The 17,263-nt window shown below is 52.7% G+C and overlaps 6 protein-coding genes across 6 annotated transcripts; 3 read left to right on the top strand and 3 right to left on the bottom strand.

Moving 5' to 3' along the window:
- Positions 1-191: 191 nt before the first annotated feature.
- N7515_007561 (40S ribosomal protein uS7) lies at positions 192-1,199 on the bottom strand (the record flags this gene model as incomplete). The annotated part of the gene is made up of 4 exons (XM_056668305.1): positions 192-394; positions 452-566; positions 626-809; positions 1,066-1,199. 4 exons carry the CDS (start codon positions 1,197-1,199, stop codon positions 192-194), a joined length of 636 nt encoding a protein of 211 aa, XP_056521901.1.
- A 902-nt stretch (positions 1,200-2,101) lies between these two features.
- N7515_007560 (putative AMP binding domain protein) lies at positions 2,102-8,099 on the top strand (the record flags this gene model as incomplete). The annotated part of the gene is made up of 6 exons (XM_056668304.1): positions 2,102-2,161; positions 2,218-2,240; positions 2,364-6,202; positions 6,255-6,464; positions 6,517-7,120; positions 7,175-8,099. 6 exons carry the CDS (start codon positions 2,102-2,104, stop codon positions 8,097-8,099), a joined length of 5,661 nt encoding a protein of 1,886 aa, XP_056521900.1.
- A 597-nt stretch (positions 8,100-8,696) lies between these two features.
- Positions 8,697-10,626, top strand: N7515_007559 (sulfatase family protein; the record flags this gene model as incomplete). Its single annotated transcript, XM_056668303.1, has 5 exons — positions 8,697-8,858; positions 8,911-9,760; positions 9,811-10,028; positions 10,082-10,243; positions 10,309-10,626. Coding segments are annotated over 5 exons (1,710 nt in total), but the record flags the coding sequence as incomplete, so codon positions are not given.
- Positions 10,627-10,822: 196 nt separating this feature from the next.
- N7515_007558 (2-isopropylmalate synthase) lies at positions 10,823-12,943 on the bottom strand (the record flags this gene model as incomplete). Its single annotated transcript, XM_056668302.1, has 5 exons — positions 10,823-10,999; positions 11,052-11,748; positions 11,808-12,682; positions 12,742-12,886; positions 12,936-12,943. 5 exons carry the CDS (start codon positions 12,941-12,943, stop codon positions 10,823-10,825), a joined length of 1,902 nt encoding a protein of 633 aa, XP_056521898.1.
- Positions 12,944-13,581: 638 nt separating this feature from the next.
- N7515_007557 (threonine--tRNA ligase MST1) lies at positions 13,582-15,129 on the bottom strand (the record flags this gene model as incomplete). The annotated part of the gene is made up of 1 exon (XM_056668301.1): positions 13,582-15,129. The coding sequence occupies one exon, from the start codon at positions 15,127-15,129 to the stop codon at positions 13,582-13,584; it is 1,548 nt and encodes a 515-aa protein (XP_056521897.1).
- A 207-nt stretch (positions 15,130-15,336) lies between these two features.
- On the top strand, positions 15,337-16,800 carry N7515_007556 (uncharacterized protein; the record flags this gene model as incomplete). Its single annotated transcript, XM_056668300.1, has 1 exon — positions 15,337-16,800. The coding sequence occupies one exon, from the start codon at positions 15,337-15,339 to the stop codon at positions 16,798-16,800; it is 1,464 nt and encodes a 487-aa protein (XP_056521896.1).
- Between the last annotated feature and the right edge of the window lie 463 nt (positions 16,801-17,263).

Here is a 17,263-nt window from a genome sequence, read left to right as displayed (position 1 = left end):
GGTCGCATGTCAACTACAAAGAAAGCCGTCCGAATACGTTCCCTTTTAAGATCATGCTTCCTCCTTGGCTGTATCAGATTATGTACAGCCTGGCAGATGCATGCGAATCCATTGAATCCCGGTTAAAACCCCGTCCACTCCAGTATACGTAAACAGAGGACCAAACGGAGAGCAACTCCAACACAACCCCTTTACCGGTTGGACTTGGCAACACGCTCGAGCTCGTCCTTCTTCTTGATGGCGTAGGAGTTGGAAGAACCCTTGGCAGCGTTGATCAGCTCCTCAGCGAGGCACTCAGCGATGCTCTTGATGTTGCGGAAAGAGGCCTCGCGGGCACCGATGGTGAGCAGAGAGATGGACTGGTTCACGCGGCGGAGAGGAGACACATCGACGGCTGAAGATGGGTTAGTCAGTGGAGGTCACATTGGATGAGATAAGATTTGGTACATACCCTGGCGACGGACGGTACCCTGGGAACCAATACGGGTGGAGTCCTCACGGGGACCGCAGTTGACAATGGCGTCAACGGCAACCTGCAGAGGGTTCTGGTCGGTCATGATGTGGATCTGTAAAGTTGAATATTAACGTCTGTATTAGTGGTGGAATTGGTTCAAGTTGCACATACGATCTCGAAAGCGTGAGCGACAATGCGCACAGCGAGGAGCTTCTTTCCGTTGTTGCGGCCGTTCATCATGAGCGAGTTGGTGAGACGCTCGATGATGGGGCACTGAGCCTTGCGGAAACGCTTGGCGGCATAGCGACCGGCAGAGTGGGAGAGGTAGACGGGGGAGCGGATCTGGATGTAATCGCTATGATGGCGGGTCAGCACCTCTGTAAAACTGATAGGCGCACAATTGTCGGTCCTCGTATGCGCTGTTGTTTTCCTGCCGTGTGCGATGAAACCCCGAAACCAGTCCCATGAAATGTTGTGTTCCTCCGATAAAGAATTTCGATATTGCGTTCAATCCTCGTCGAAAGTTCTTGCCATTCCCCCAATTCGACTCGGTTTCTCGCACAAAGCAGGAATTCACTCGGCGCATAGAGGACCTGATAGAAAAGACTCACGTCAAGGAGATATCCCGAATCTCGACATCATCGTAGCTCCACTTGTTGAACAGCTTGATGCTGCCCTGCTCGGCCAGAACCTCCTTGGGCAGGACGGTGGAATAGGCGACCTCGACGTCCCCGTTGTCGGACATGTTGACTGTGCGGGAGGGGTTCGTGGGAAATTGACCGGGTTGTCGTTGGTGGTTGAACGTCGATGAGGTTCCAGTAATCCCAGGGAGAAAGCCCCCCTCGCTAAAATTGTGTAGTGTGGAAACGGAATCATGTGATTAGGGCACGCTGGGAAGTGGGCCCCCTAGACTGGCCACTGGGCGCCTTGCCACCTTAGTGCGTGTCACATGATGCTTTACTGCCTTACTGCCTTACTGCCTGAGGAGCCTAATCTCGGTTGATCAGCCGGGGAGAACCAAACTCCTCTCCAGCCTTATGCAGTGCGAGTCGAGTCGAGGAGTTCAACATTGCCATCACATAGTGTGATAGATCGATACTTTGCTTCCTCTACTCTACTCTAGTATAGTCTATAACACGAACTATTTATATACCTATTTACACCATCTCTCACCAGTGTCTCATTTCCTGCGATTCCGAGCCTGCACCGAGGCATACAACACCGAGTCAGACGGTACCTGAACAGCCACAATTCTCAATTGAACTTGGCCCAGTAGGCTGTACGCCATAGGATTTACTTCATAATTAGCCTCATTTTTGTTATAAATAGACTATAAACGGTTACTATAAACCCCCAAGATGTCTCAGCTCTCGGCTGCCTTGACCGCCCTTGGCGGGTGACGTTGGGAATGTCTCGCGCGGAGACCAGGAGAGACACGGACACCCGCGACTATTGATTGTTGGTCAATCACACCCCACCAAAGAGTTACAACCTGCGGCTATCAAGGCTGCCCGGCATATCTGCCACATCTCTTTTGCGCCCTCGAGACGCTCATTGCGATGAGGTGTTCTTGACTACCTTCACTCATCCCTCCCCCGCGCTTTTGTCACGCTCCCCAGAATTGAGGCTTTGCGACCTGCTGTCCAAATGGCGGAAGAGTCCCCTGAGCTCCAGGCCGCTTTGCGGAACCTAGAGCGCGAATTGGAGGTATGTGCGCTCTGGTCCCATGTTGAATCCTTATGCTCATGCAAGGTCCATAACAGGAGGGCGATATCACCGAGAAAGGGTAAGCGATGCAATTCAATATATACCCCTCCCTACCCAAAACACCACGGAGGATAACAGGTTGCGCGGGATTTCGACCAGTAGCTATAGGCTTTGCAAGATTTGGCGAGCTAACAACAACAAGATACCAAAAGCGCCGGACCGTCCTACTCTCGCAATACCTCGGTCCCAATAAACCCCTTGAGATCAATACCCATGCTAGTTCTGGGTATGATGCATCCCCAACCAGCCCTAGAATTGCCCCGCCGGCTATTCTGAAGGTTCGCCCACCAACCGCCGAATCCTCGCTACACAGCGCGGCTTCCCCCGTGTACGCAGACGGCCACAGTGGCCAGCAGGACAGCGGAGCTATCGGATTCACCCATGGCGCCGAAACACATACACAGGACCAGCCACAGGCATTGCCATGGTCTCACGATAGAGAGAGCATGCTTCACGCTCATGATCGAGTGCCTTCAGCTGGCTCCCACGACTCCTTGTTCCTTCCTAGACCACCAATTCCCGGGTCGCAAGGCTTGGATGGCTCTAGAACTGCAACTCTGTTGAGTCAGAACTATGCATTCAACCCGAACTCCCAACCTGAGTATGCGAATCAGCCTGAATACGCACAAGCCGAGTATCCTCCAGCGGAGTACCAGCCCGAGTACGCGGATGATGGCATGGGATACTACGATCCTGTCCCCGGAGCACCAACCCGACAGTCCACAATGCTTGATCTTCAACAGGCATACTTTTCTGACTTTGCAGGGCAACAGCATGATGATTATAGGGACAGCTATGGTGGTGGTGGCTTTCATCGGTACTCTCAGTCCGGGGAAGCCTTTTCGCCAACAGCGAACATGGCACCGCCATTAATGCACGCGGCGGAACTTCAGCATGGACCTGCGATCGAACACCTCCTTCCCCTCGAGCCTCGAGAGATTCCTTTCGCCTTGAATGATCCACATGACAAGAATATTCCCATGTCTAACTTCGACAACCTACCAACTGTTCTACGCCATCGTGCCCGGGCCCACCCAAAACAGGCTGCCTATTGGGTACTGGATGCGAAAGGCAAAGAAGTTGCTTCCATCACCTGGGAGAAGTTGTCTAGCCGTGCGGAGAAAGTCGCCCAAGTTATCCGTGATAAGAGTAATCTTTACCGCGGAGATCGGGTTGCTCTGATATACCGAGAAGCGGAGATCATCGAGTTCGCCGTCGCACTCTTGGGCTGCTTTATTGCAGGAGTTGTGGCGGTGCCGATCAACAGTCTGGATGACTACACAAGTCTGAATCTCGTGCTCACTTCAACACAAGCACATCTCGCTTTGACAACGGAGAACAACCTGAAGAATTTCCAGCGCGACATCACCGCACAGAAGCTCAGTTGGCCACGAGGAGTTGAATGGTGGAAGACGAATGAGTTCGGCAGTTTCCATCCAAAGAAGAAGGACGACACACCCCCGCTGCAGGTCCCTGATCTGGCCTACATAGAATTTGCGCGGGCTCCAACGGGTGATATGCGCGGCGTTGTGATGAGCCACCGGACAATCATGCACCAAATGGCATGTTTGAGTGCGATAATTACCACAGTACCAACGGATTCGAGTGCCAGGCAGTATGCGAGCAAAGGAGAGACTATAATCAGTTATCTTGACCCGAGACAAGGAATTGGCATGATCATCGCCATTCTCTTCACTGTTTATGGTGGTCACACAACGGTTTGGCATGAGGACCGGGCGGTGGAGACCCCCGGTCTCTATGCCCACCTTATCACCAAGTACAAGGCATCAGTCATGGCGGCTGATTACTCTGGTTTGAAGATTGCCACCTACAACTACCAGCAAGATCCGATGTCAACGAGACATTTCAAGAAGAATTCAGAGCCTAATTTCGGTAGTGTCAAAATATGCCTGATCGATACCCTTACTCTCGATCCCGAGTTCCACGAAATCCTGGCAGACAGATGGCTTCGTCCAATGAGGAATCCACGGGCTAGGGAAATTGTGGCTCCAATGCTCTGCTTGCCGGAGCATGGAGGTATGGTTATTAGCATGCGCGATTGGCTCGGTGGTGAAGAGCGAATGGGATGTGCTTTGACCCATGAAATGGATCCCGCTAGTCGTGGTGATTCTAAGAAAGAAGATGAGAACTTGACGAAGTCCGAGACCAAAACTGGCTTCGGAAGCAGTCTCTTGGGTGGCGGATCACGAGTTTCTACGATCAAACAGAGCCCTAAGAACGAACTCAGTGAAGTTCTCCTGGACAAGGAGGCCTTGAAGAGCAATGAAGTGGTTGTATTGGCCATGGGCGAGGATGCACGAAAGTACGCCAGCAGCATGCCACATGCTGTACGCGTTGGCGCCTTTGGCTACCCGATTCCTGACGCAACCCTGGCTGTCGTTGACCCGGAGACCAATCTTCTCTGCACGCCAAACGTGATTGGAGAGATTTGGGTTGATTCGCCCTCGCTTTCTGGTGGCTTCTGGGCCTTACCGAAACACACCGAGGCCATCTTCCATGCCCGTCCCTACAAGTTCGAGGAATCTAACCCGACTCCGATACTTGTGGAACCCGAGTTCCTGCGCACTGGTCTGCTCGGATGTGTGATTGAGGGCAGACTGTTCGTGCTTGGTCTCTACGAAGACCGCCTCCGCCAAAAAGTGGAGTGGGTTGAGCATGGCCAAGAGATTGTTGAACACCGCTACTTCTTCGTCCAGCACCTGACTGTCAGCATCTTGAAGAAGGTGCCGAAGATTCATGATTGCACTGCGTTCGATGTATTTGTCAATGACGAACATCTTCCGGTTATCGTTTTGGAGTCTTACTCGGCCTCAACAGCGCCAACGACTTCGGGTGGCCCGCCGAGGCAACTTGATTCTGTACTCCTTGATTCGCTCGCGGACAGGTGTATGGAGGTGCTGTACCAGGAGCATCATCTACGGGTGTACTGTGTTCTCCTCACAGCCCCGAATAGTCTACCGCGGGTCACCAAAAATGGCCGACAAGAGATCGGTAACATGCTGTGTCGCAAAGATTTCGAATCCGGTATGCTGCAAGCTGTGCATGTCAAGTTTGGGGTTGAACGAGCAGTGATGAATCTGCCTGTTGGCATCGACCCCGAGGGTGGTATCTGGTCCCCCACCGCTCTGGCATCAAGACAAGAGATGCTTGCCTATCAGGAAAAGCAATATTCGGGCGTGGATTATCGCGATGTGGTAATGGATGACCGAACTTCTACGCCGTTGAACAACTTCAACACAATTGTCGACCTTCTTCATTGGCGGGTCTCTCGCCAGGCTGAAGAGTTGGCTTACTGCTCTATTGACGGCCGCGGCAAGGAAGGAAAAGGTGTCACCTGGAAAAAGTTCGATCTGAAGGTTTCTGCGGTGGCAACGTACCTGAAGAACAAGGTGAAGGTGCGACCCGGAGACCACCTCGTACTGATGTACACACACTCGGAGGAGTACATCTATGCGATTCACGCTTGTCTGTGTTTGGGTGTTGTTGTCATTCCGATGGCCCCTATCGACCAAAATCGCCTTTCAGAGGATGCGCCAGCATTCTTGCATATCATCAGCGATTTCAACGTCAAAGCCATCATTGTAAATACAGAGGTCGACCATGTCATGAGACAAAAGCTGGTGTCCCAGCATATCAAGCAGTCCGCCCAAGTCCTGCGCATCGGTGTCCCTGCCATATACAATACTGCAAAGCCCTCGAAGCAATCCCACGGATGTCGCGAGCTCGGCTACACCGTGAAGGACACTTGGCTCCAGGGAAAGCAGCCTGCTCTGGTCTGGACTTACTGGACCCCAGATCAGCGAAGGATTTCGGTCAACATTTCCCATGAGACTATCATGGGCATGTGCAAGGTTCAGAAGGAAACTTGCCAAATGACCAGTTCGAGGCCAGTGCTTGGAAGTGTTCGAAGTACCCTAGGTCTTGGATTCTTACACACCTGCTTGATGGGAATCTTTGTTGGTAAGTTTATTCCCTTTTTTCTTCGGGGCATTTGTTCTAACTTGTTGCCCAGGCGCCCCCACATACCTTGTTTCGCCGGTTGACTTCGCTCAAAATCCCATGACTCTCTTTGTCACTCTCGCTCGATACAAGATCAAGGACACCTATGCCACCAGCCAAATGCTGGACTATGCAATGAGTGCTATGGCTGGGAAGGGCTTCCAGCTTCAAGAATTGAAGAACCTTATGATTTCCTCTGAGGGCCGACCAAGAACGGACATCTGTAAGTACAACCTCCCAAACCGATATGAAGTGAGGCTGATTGGGTTGCGCAGACGGAAAGGTACGCTTGCATTTTGCGAATGCCAGCTTGGATCGTACCTCTATCAACGTCGTTTATTCGCACGTTCTCAACCCCATGGTTACCACCAGATCGTATATGTGCATTGAGCCGATTGAGCTGTGGCTGGACCTGCGGAGCCTTCGTCAAGGTTTAATTTACCCCGTGGATCCTGATGCCGATCCCACTGCGCTTTTGTTGCAGGACTCTGGTATGGTACCGGTCAATACGCAGATCGCGATTGTGAACCCAGAAACTTGCACTCTTGCGCATGTGGGAGAGTACGGTGAGATCTGGATTCAGTCCGACGCTTGCGCACAGGGATTCTACAAATCAAAGCAAGAATTCGACCAAGAGCGGTTGAACGGCAGAGTTGCAGACGGTGATCCCAGCGTGCCTTACGTGCGTACTGGTGATCTTGGTTTCCTTCACACTGTTACTCGGCCGATCGGTCCTAACGGCCAGCCGGTCGAGATGCAAGTGCTGTTCCTCCTTGGCAGCATAGGCGAGACTTTCGAGGTCAACGGACTCAACCACTTCCCCATGGACATTGAAAACTCTGTAGAGAGGTGCCATCGCAATATTGTGAATGGAGGATGGTAAGTAAAGGATACATTTGGAGACTCGGCCATAGGCTAACATGAGATTTTCAGTGCTATTTTCCAAGCCGGTGGCTTGGTTGTCGTCGTTGTCGAGGTCACACGGAAGGCCTACCTGGCTGCCCTTGTCCCCGTCATCGTTGATGCTATCCTTATGGAACATCAGGTTGTCGCTGATATTGTTGCATTTGTTTCTCACGGCGATTTCCCCCGCTCTCGTCTGGGTGAGAAGCAGCGCGGAAAGGTTCTAGCTTCTTGGGTGACCCGCAAGCTGCGGACCATCGCTCAGTTCAGCATTCGCGACCTGGAAGGTGACAGCCCCTTCGCAGATGTGCCCCAGCACCGTATGAGCAGAGTTTCCAAGCCTGGAAGCACTATGGGCAACAGCGTCCGACAATCCTCGGTGAATCCGGACACTCCTGAAGGAGGCGTCCCCCACTCCCCAGCTGGACTGACATTGGAAGAGACGGTTCGTTCAGCACCTGGTTACAACCCCGACAGAGCTGGGTCCATGCCGCATGAACCGCAGCCTGCGACGGACAATGATATGGTTGCCACTCCTGTGCCGCAGCCCAACCCGGCTGTTCCTTACATCAAGGAGCCGCAGTCCGCCACCATCTTGACCGAGTTTGATGACCACCCGTATGACGCATCGGAGCACGTCGAGGGTATTCCCCCCGCTAACCGTGACTTCCGGTTCAGCTTCGACATGGGAAATACGCCCAATCAACCTCCCTCACATGGATATCGTGGTGGTGAATCGCGAGAGTCACTTGGCAATCAGCAGGGATGGAACCACCCTAGCGACCCGGCGATTGGCATAGCCCATGCCGAGCCGACCCGTCCACGCACACAGGACAGCGGCGTAATAGAAGATTGGCCTCAAGAAGCTCTCATGTACCAGTCGGCACTAGGTGCAGAGGATGGCCATGACTTCCACCGTTTGAACAGCAATAACAATGCCGGACACACTCGCTGATCCGAAGCTTGAACCCCAATTGCGCCGGTTTGAGTTACCTCTTGCCAATTAATACTTTGCCTAGAGTGTGTTCGGTGTCCATACCTCTCATTTCCTCCATTGTCTAGCATTGCGTTTCTGTTTGTCTTTGAGCCCCAATACCTTATTTCCATATCCCATGTCTGCGAGCTGTACATACCCGTCATATCTTACTTCCCTTTGAATTCTCCGCGTAGATAAAACCAAGTCCATTTTCATTTGCATATACTTTATTTGGTTGGATTCCACAGCTCCGACATTGCTATAGATTTTCTGCACGAGGCTACGATCGACCTCTATGCCGAGCTACCTATGATATCAACCCACGACGACGTGATGACGATCAGACCTAACACCACCGACATACAGAAGCTCGCAATCGGACATCCTTTCACACCGATGACGCACCTAGTAATACAGCACGCTCTTCATGACCAAGTTATCGCTGGGCTGTGCAATCCCGTGGGGAAATCACACGACAGCTCCGTCTATCTGCATTTGCCCACCACGACACAGGTTATAGAAGCAAAATCTGGGCTATATTCACTTAGCTATTTCTAGCTTCCAACCCCAACCTAGAGGTACCTCGACTCCACTGTCGCAGAAGAGACCATGAACTTGCTAGGGCACCTGCTATTGGCGACTTTAGCAGTTGCAGCCAAGCAGCCCAACATCCTTTTCATTCTGACAGACGATCAAGGAAAATACGTCGGCGGCTTAGAGCACATGCCTAAGCTGCAGGTAAGGCGTTACCTACTTGCCGTTGAATACCCATACTAACACAACCCACCAGGAAACCCTCGTCCAACAAGGAACAAGCTACTCCAACCACTTCTGCTCAACCGCACTATGCTGTCCCTCACGAGCGAACCTCTGGACCGGCCGTATGCCACACAACACCAACGTAACAGACGTCGACCTCCCCTACGGCGGATATCCCAAAGTAGTCTCAGCAGGCTGGAACGACAACTACCTCCCACTGTGGATGCAAGAAGCAGGCTACAACACCTACTACGTTGGCAAGATGTGGAACGCCCACACAGAAGGTAACTACAACAATCCCTACATACGGGGCTTCAACGGCTCGGACTTCCTTCTAGACCCATACACATACCGGTACTGGTTCGCCCGGATGACGCGCAACGGGGCACCGCCAGCCAAGTACGACGGTCAATACTCGACAGACGTGATCAGCGCGAAAGCCGAAGACTTCATCGACGAGGCTGTCAAGCATGATCAGCCGTGGATGTTGACAGTCGCGCCGATTGCGCCGCATTCGAATGGATCGTATGATCCAACTCGGGACGCAGAGTGGTTTGGGGAGCCGGAATTTGCGCCGCGACATGCGGAGTTATTCAAGGATGTCCAGGCACCGCGGGATGAGAGCTTTAACACGCCGATTGAGGATGCGGTTAGTTGGGTTGGGGGTGTACCTGAGTTGAACCAGACGCATGTTGAGTATATTGACAAGTTCCAGCGGTGTCGGCTACGGGCTTTGCGGGCTGTTGACGAGATGGTTGGGAAGCTGATTGGGAAGCTGGAGCAAGTTGGAGAACTGGATAATACTTATGTCTTCTTCTCGACGGATAATGGGTATCACCTCGGTCAACATCGGCTGCAGCCTGGTAAGAATTGTGGTTATGGTGAGTGATCTCCGTACATACTCTTTATTGAAACATGCTGACACTCGTAGAAACTGATATAAATGTGCCTCTTATCGTCCGAGGCCCTAATATTGGCAAAAACCAAACCTTGGATGTCATCACTTCCCATACAGATCTAGCACCCACCTTCTTGAGCTTGGCTGGGACGACTCGAGACGGGTTAGATGGCAAGAAGATTCCTACTACCAGTTCTGCCAGCAGAGCGGACAATAGGACCGAGCATGTTGCCATTGAGTACTGGGGCTGGGTAATTAAAACCACATATCAAGTACACTACACTGCCCGCTAATCATGCTACAGGCCATACCGGAAGGGATATACGGATACACCAGCGACAAACCCGACGAGCCACACACCAGCTACGGAAGGAACACATACAAGGCCATCCGACTCATCGCAAACGACTACAGCCTCTACTACGCAGTCTGGTGCACAAACGAGAGAGAGTTCTTCGATCTGAAGGTAAGCCGGGAACGTAGTATTCAACTATTCATATTATATCGCACAAGGCTAATTGGAGAACACAGAATGACCCCCATCAGACGGTGAATCTAGGTACAGACCCAGCCAAACACACCTACATGATTGCCAACCGCGAGCTACCGCAGATAACTGCGCGTCTGGATGCGTTGATGTTGGTGCTTAAGTCGTGCCAAGGCGATGCATGTCGGTATCCCTGGCAACAGCTGCATCCGGCGGGCGAAGTGAATAGTCTGGCTGATGCGCTGGACTCTGGTTTTGATACTTTCTACAAGGAACAGGCAAAGGTGTCGTTCTCGTCTTGTGAAGATGGGTATATCATTTCGGCGGAGGGACCCCAGAACTTTAGTATTTACCGGGGTTGAAGTTTGGAGTTGATATCGCTGTGGTGTATCTTGATATGCGTTTAGCGACAATGATTATGAGCTCTCATGTCTGTGTTCAAAGTCTACGAGCAAGAGACTGATGAAGATGTAAACTGATGTTGATTGATCATGGTATATGCATTATCGTCACTTTTGCCGCTTCATTCCTTTTTGTTTCGTTCAATTTTCTATACATTTACATGCCCTCGGCCTGTTTCGTCAGGTTGTCAATGTTAACCTTAGCGCTCAGGTTACCGTTAGCGACGGGACCTTCACCGGTCAGCTGCTCGAGGGCTTGCAGGTCGTCATCGGTGAGAGTGTTAGAGCGGATAGGGCGGAAAGGAGCAGGGGAGCCAGCGCGAGAGGCGAGAAACTGGAGATGAGTCAGTAGAGGTACGCATAACAAGTCAGTGATCGAAACTTACCGAGCTGGCGGCGCTAAGCAGCGCAATGAGAGAGGCCTGGACCACATCCTGGTGGATGCCGACACCCCAGACCTGCTCGTCACTGCCGGCTGCTGTACACTGGATGTAGGTAGCAGCCTTCACGTCACGACCGAGACCAATGGAGTGCTCCTTGTAGTCACGGACGTCTAGATCGATGCCGAGAGTGGATAGGGCGGTAGCCAGGGACGAGATAGCACCTGGGCCAACACCAGTGATAGCATGCTGGACGTTGTCGATCTCGATGATACCGGTGAAGCGACGCTTGAGGTTCTTGGTGTTGAGGGCCTTGCCAGGCTCGGGGGGAGCAGGAGATTGAGAGCGGTCGGTGGTAATGCTGTAGTCGATGAGGGTGAAGCGCGGGTTTGACTTGAGGTGGTAGGCATCCTCGAAGAGGCTGACGATCTCGGTGGGCTTCAGCTCCCGGTTGACAGCCTCGGTCCTTTCCTGCACGATCTTGCTGAACTCGACCTGCAAAGCGCGAGGGAGATCCAGCTCCAGGCTGCGCAGGATAATCCAGGCGGCACCACCCTTGCCACTCTGGGAGTTGACGCGGATGACTGCCTCGTATGTGCGGCCGATATCTTGTGGGTCGAGGGGCAGATACGGGACGACCCACTCGGTTTCGTCGTCGGCACCTTCGCGCAGCTTGAAGCCCTTCTTGATTGCATCTTGGTGGCTGTGTGAAAAGCAGTTAGCACAAGGTAAAATCCAACTGAGAAAAAGAGTGATGCGAACCTTCCAGAGAATGCGCAAACCACGAGTTGACCACCGTACGGCCAGCGCTCGTTCACGGGGATCTTGTTGCTTTCCTCTACTACCTTGATGACAGAGTTGATATCTGAGAAGTCGACCTTGGGCGAGACACCTTGTGTGTACAGGTTGAGGGCGAGAGTAACCAGGTCCACGTTTCCAGTACGCTCACCGTTACCGAACAGAGTACCTTCTACACGTTCGGCACCGGCCATTTGAGCCAATTCGGCTGCGGCCACGGCGCAGCCACGATCATTATGCGGGTGGACCGAGACAACGAACTTCTCACGCTCGGTCATATTTGTGCAGAAGTACTCGACCTGATCGGCAAAGACGTTGGGGGTGGACATCTCTACCGTGGCAGGCAGGTTGAAAATGATGGGCTTCTCAGCCGTAGGCTCCCAGGCAGCCTTGACAGCCTGGCAGACCTCCACAGCGAAGTCGGGCTCCGTATCCGAGAAGGTCTCGGGGGAGAACTCGAGTTGCCAATCAGTGCCGGCCTGAGAGGGGTCATCCTTGGTGATAGAGCGGGCGTATTTTGTGCATTTGACAGCCATCTCCAGACTCTGCTTTCGGTCCATGTTGAAAATGATGCGGCGGAAACAAGGGCTGGTTGCGAGGTAGATGTGGAGGATAGCCTTCTTGGCGCCCTTCAGGGAGTCGACTGTGCGGCGAATGAGGTCCTCACGGCAGGGAGCCAGGACCTGTAGGGCGACATCGTCGGGGGTAAGACCGGGCTCTTCGACCAGACGGCGGGTGAAGTCGAAATCGGTTTGGGACGCGGACGGGAAGGAAACTTCGATCTCCTTGTAGCCGATCTCCACGAGCATCTTGAAGAAACGGTATTTTTGCTCGCCATCCTAGAGAGGCAATCAAGTCAATGAGTTGAACAGCATTAAGCCGGTGCGGTATTCCATACCATTGGGTCGGGGAGGGACTGGTTGCCATCACGCAGATCGGTGGCCAGCCAGCGCGGTGGCTTATCGATAATTTTGTTAGGCCATTGGCGATTAGGCAGGTCCAGAGGCTTGAATGCCTTGTACTTTTTTGAGGGATCCTTGAGCCTTTGGGCTATTAGCATGGGTATAACTTCCAGTTCAGATCATAACATACATCGGCATGGCGGCGTTTGGCGGGGTACCGCGGGGCGACAAGTGGATAAGAGGTAGAAGGAAGTATTGGCGTTAGACCAAGCAGACTCCGGCGTGATCTGGCCAAAGGAGAAAACTTGTGTTCAGAAATTTGAACAAGGCGATTCTATATAGAAGAGAAAAAAAAGAAACCAATGAAGAATGGGGAAGATGCTGTGACTCAAATTCCGCTCGTCGATGACGCCGAGTTTTCGGCTCCGACAGCGGAGTCACGTGATCTATATATTGGTCGTGCTGGCGGGAGGCGTTCCGAGGAGATTCCCGATTAACATGGATTAAAGGCAGGCTGTCTGCTGCCGAAGTGTCAATGATGACCAGAATCGAATAATCCAACTTTTCAAAGCTGATCATAGCCTTTTCCAGGCGATATCCGCTCCCACACGCTCCAAGAAGGGCCCCGAAGATCGGAGGTGTTTCTGCCTGAGGCCCATTCTCCGAGGATAACCGCAGCCGTTGGCAGACGCGACTCTTCACAGCCGTTCAACTGCCGATGTGCGTCAGTACATGGAAAGGGTGTGAACTCGGTAGAAGAACATTGGATTGTTATACAATAAAAGTACATTGGGAATATGTTGTGTAGTCAAACACGCTCAAAATGAAGACACACGTTATACAAAGTTCTTCTCGAGGTCGACCAATAGAGGATGAACGTCATCCACACTCAACTTGACAGCACGAGGATTTTTCAGAGCATCATCGCCTAGTTTAGCTTTGATCAGCGCCTGCAATGTTTGGGCATCCTTGTCTGTCTTGCTCTGCATCTGGCCCGTCACATCGACCGTGATGCCTCCATCTGCCAGATCCCGCGATCCGAGGATGAAGATAAGGTTATATTTCATCTGCTTGGCACGTTGAATCTTCTTGCCTAGGGTCTGTGCACTGGTGTCGACATCGATCAAGAAAGTAGAATCGACAGAAGACAGCGGACGAGGTGTCTCAGCAGTGCCATCATTCACCAAAGCGCGGAATCCAGCAAACTTGGCAGCCGCTTCCTTGGCCCGGTGCACAACGGCATCGTCTTGGTTGACGGTCAAAATGACAGCCTGACGCGGTGAAAGCCAAAAAGGCCAGTGGCCACCGTGCTCTTCGATCAACAATGCCAAAAACCGCTCCAATGAGCCGAAGATAGCGCGATGAATCAACACTGGAGTGGCTACTCCAGGCGTGGCTGAATTGTAGTCAGGCTCACCCTCTGCGACCTGATACTCCAGCTCAAATCGCTGAGGTAGATTCATATCCAACTGAATGGTAGACAGCTGGTGATACTTGCCAGCTTGGTCCTGGAGCTGGATATCAATCTTTGGCCCGTAGAAGGCACCATCGCCCTCATTCAGCGCCCATTCGCGTCCGGTGCTGTCCAACGCCTCGCGCAACTGCATCTCGGCATTATCCCACATCTCCAGAGTTCCGATATAATCCGTCTCGGGTCGTGTCGACAGAACCAATCGGTAGGGACCGAGTCCAAATGTCCTCATAGCCATTTCCACGAACCCCAGCGCCGATGCGATCTCCGATTTAATCTGCTGCGGCCGACAGAAGATGTGACCGTCATCTTGGTGGAACCGGCGCACGCGCGTGAGACCAGTCAGCGACCCTGACACTTCGTTGCGGTGCAGTGGACTGAAATCCGCATAGCGCACCGGCATGTCGCGGTAGGAGTGATTCTGTGACTTGAAGAGTAGGCAGTGGCCCGGACAGTTCATTGGCTTCAATCCGTATGACTCGTCCTCGCCAATTTCACCCTCTACATCGCCGCTGGCTCCTCGGCCTGTCACCTCGTACATATCATCCTTGTAGTTCTGCCAGTGGCCCGATATCTCCCAGAGCGATTTTTTGTAGATGGTCGGGGTTAAGACTTCACGGAAGCCATATTGTAGATATTGGGTGCGGAGGAAGGATATGAGCTTATTGACGACGTGTGTGCCATTGGGGAGAAAGAGAGGAGATCCGGGACTGTAAACGGAGGATGTGAAGAGCTCTTGGGCGGTTCCAAGGGCTCGGTGGTCGGTAGGAGGTATCGTTGGAGCTTCCGATTTTGGGTCAGAACACGAACAACGGCGAATTGCGGTATGTGTGAGTGGCCGCGACCGTGCAAGCTGCCATGAAGACTTAACGCTAGGCGTCAATCGTGGTCTGAGGCGAAGCAGTGGGCGCATGGTTGTTGAAGATTCTCCATTCCCGGGCACCGCGATTTCTCCGATCTTTCTGCCCCACCGCTTTGCGCAAACACTCTTATGCTTGAGACAGTCGCAATCAAAACATTCAAAATAACTCAAGTAATTCTTGACTTGCGAGCTCAACGAGTCAACTGCAGCATCCCATTCAGTGCCAGCTCTATCATGTCTTGCTGAAATACTAAAGTCATGTCTATGGCATCACCTCGCACCCCAGATCGCCCTCTCGGCGAATCCTGGATGATAACATCAACTCCATCTCTCAAGAATGATGAGGCAGACTCCACAAATCCTCAAGCCTCTCTCAAAGGAAACAGCACAAACCTCACAAACACACCTGCCCCAAGATCAGAGTTGCCGGCATCCTCCACTTCATCGTCATGGACCATATCAGGCCCGGAGCTTATCATGCCCTCGATCTGCGAGGCGCGGAATGCAGAAGGGTCATGGATAGAATACGTACCCACTCCGAAGAAATCAGGCTCGAATATCATCAGGAAAAGACGCAAAGTTCCCCTGCCAGACAGCACAAAGCTGCCAGAGCAGGATCGCACCGGCATCGCAGCTTCTGATGCAGATGCTAGTTCGTCTGCAGAGGAACCCACCGCCAACAAGGGTCCGGTTGCACAAGCCCAGCCCATCCACCGGGACTATACGGCTGTGGCTCGCAAGGCAATCAATGCAGTACTGATCGCCCTCATCCTACACTTACTGGTTCTCCCAGAGGTCGTCTACCAAGCCAAAGGGCTCTGCCAGCTCCCAAGTATCAAGACACTCTACCCTAGCAGCTGCATCATTCTCTCTCCAACATACCCACCTCGAACCTCCCTTCACTCACCCTCAGTTCCCCAGGAGCAGGAGGAGACTCTCGCAACCTCCCAGCGACAACTAGAATCCATCCTCGACACAGCCCTTGAAACCCTCGCGCCTCTATCCGCTATCTTGAAGCAAAGCGAAATCATGCTCGCCGACCTAGAATCCCAATTAAAGTCAACCTTCCCGGACGTTCGAAACGCCCTAGACCTCGAATTCACCGGCAGCAACCAAGCCGTCCAAGCCGCAGTCTGGGAATTCGACTCTTTACGAGCAGATCTCCGCTCCGCAATCGACAGCCTCCTATCATCCCCACCAACCCCAGAAATCGGCGGCACGATCGCACTAGACACCCGACTTGCAAATCAACAGCGCCGACGTTCAGAGTACCTCGACCGACTGCGGGCCCAAATCCGCAGCAAAGCCGACTCCCTCAACACGCGCTTCACAACACTAGACGACCACCTCGAAGCCGTAGACGGGATCGTCTCACGCGAGGAGCGACGGAGTCCATCCTTCCACAAGTACAAATCCTCGTCAGACGACAGCAGTGACCGGCTGCACTCGATGCTTGAATCCCTGCCATTAGGACCTTTCGGAGCATATTTGCTCCGGAAGCGATCGTCAGGAGCTGCAGATGCCAATGCTGCAATGATGGCAGGGTCGTCATCGTCTGCCGTGGCCTCTCTTGGCTCGCCAGAATCTACACCCCAGCCTGCACCTCTTGCCCTCCTCCGCGTCGCGGCTACGCATCACCGTCCTGTGGCAGACTCAGTTCTGCGGCTGTCACGTCAGTTAGGCGATCTGCGGCGTGCGACGGGGACGGGATCCACTTGGTGAATCGAAAGGGGTTCCACAGAGGTGAGGGGCTGGTGAGGTGGCTGGGAGCCGGGAGGTCGAATATTGATTTTGACCTTTTTTGCTTTTGCTTTTCAAGGATTGTAAGCACCGTTACAGCCTTTGTTATTACGATCGATTCTTTCTGATTCATTTTTGGGATTTTGCATGGGTTTGGTCTTGGCTGGCGTTTCAAAGAGAATACGAAACGAGCTAAATGCAGTAACGAGTCACGAATTGAGTTTTATCTTTCTCATATTTTCCGTACACTTTAATCGCTGTCATGTCTGATCGACATCTCCGTAGTAATCGACCCTCTCTGAGGTGCGATAACATGGCCCTCCGGTTTACATTGTAACTCCCGGCGCCAAGTCAACCATGGAACACCCACCGGACAACACCGGACCTTCTCCAGTTCCATCCATGGTTCGGCAGTGTAGATGTCCTGCTCCAACCAATCCCACTA

This window comes from Penicillium bovifimosum, assembly GCF_028826915.1.
Source record: "Penicillium bovifimosum strain IBT 22155 chromosome Unknown utg000005l_segment0_segment0, whole genome shotgun sequence".
In the NCBI taxonomy this organism is placed as follows: Eukaryota; Fungi; Ascomycota; class Eurotiomycetes; order Eurotiales; family Aspergillaceae; genus Penicillium; species Penicillium bovifimosum.
The sequence above is the reverse complement of the archived record's forward strand: the minus strand, read 5'-3'. Positions and strand labels throughout refer to the sequence as shown.